Genomic DNA, 556 nt, shown 5'->3' on the forward strand with positions numbered 1-556 from the left:
CCCCCAATATCTCCCATTGCCCCAGCAACTCTGATTGCCCCAACATCTCCCATTGCCCCCAACATCTCTGCCCTCGGCAACTCTGATTGCCCCCAACATCTCCAACTACCACCAGCATTTCCCACTGCCCCTTGTCATCTCCCATTGCCCTCCAGCATCTCCCATTGGCCCCCCTCATGTCCAATTGTCCCCAGCATCTCTTCCCTCTACATCTCCCGTTGCCCTCAACATGTCCCATTGCTCCCAGACCTCCCTTTGCCCCCTGGTGTCTCCCATTGCCCTTATCTCTGATTATTACCCACATCTCTGCCCCCCAACATCTCCAAATGCTCCCAACATTTCCCATTGCCCCCCGGTATCTCTGATTGCTCCCAACATCTGCAGCTGCCCCCAGCATCTCCCATTGCCCTCCAACATCTCTCTGATTGCCCCTTGGCATCTCTGCTTGCCCCCATGTCCTCTGCTTTACCCCCCCCGTGCCGTTGCCCCTGTCCATGCCGCGGAGGTGCTGATGCTGCGGCGGTGCCTGACGTGGCTCCGCGCGACTCCCCTGGGC

At 59.0% G+C, this 556-nt stretch overlaps 1 protein-coding gene across 1 annotated transcript in view; it reads left to right on the forward strand.

Annotated features, from left to right (window-relative positions):
* Positions 1-505: 505 nt before the first annotated feature.
* Positions 506-556, forward strand: part of NOX5 (NADPH oxidase, EF-hand calcium binding domain 5) — a gene marked incomplete at its 5' end in the record, with an annotated part of 7038 nt that continues 6987 nt past the window's right edge. The window contains 1 exon segment of the mRNA XM_009084031.1: positions 506-556. Within this exon segment, the coding sequence (XP_009082279.1) occupies positions 506-556 (51 nt within the window).

Source organism: Acanthisitta chloris, unplaced genomic scaffold (assembly GCF_000695815.1).
Source record: "Acanthisitta chloris isolate BGI_N310 unplaced genomic scaffold, ASM69581v1 scaffold20411, whole genome shotgun sequence".
Taxonomy (NCBI): domain Eukaryota; kingdom Metazoa; phylum Chordata; class Aves; order Passeriformes; family Acanthisittidae; genus Acanthisitta; species Acanthisitta chloris.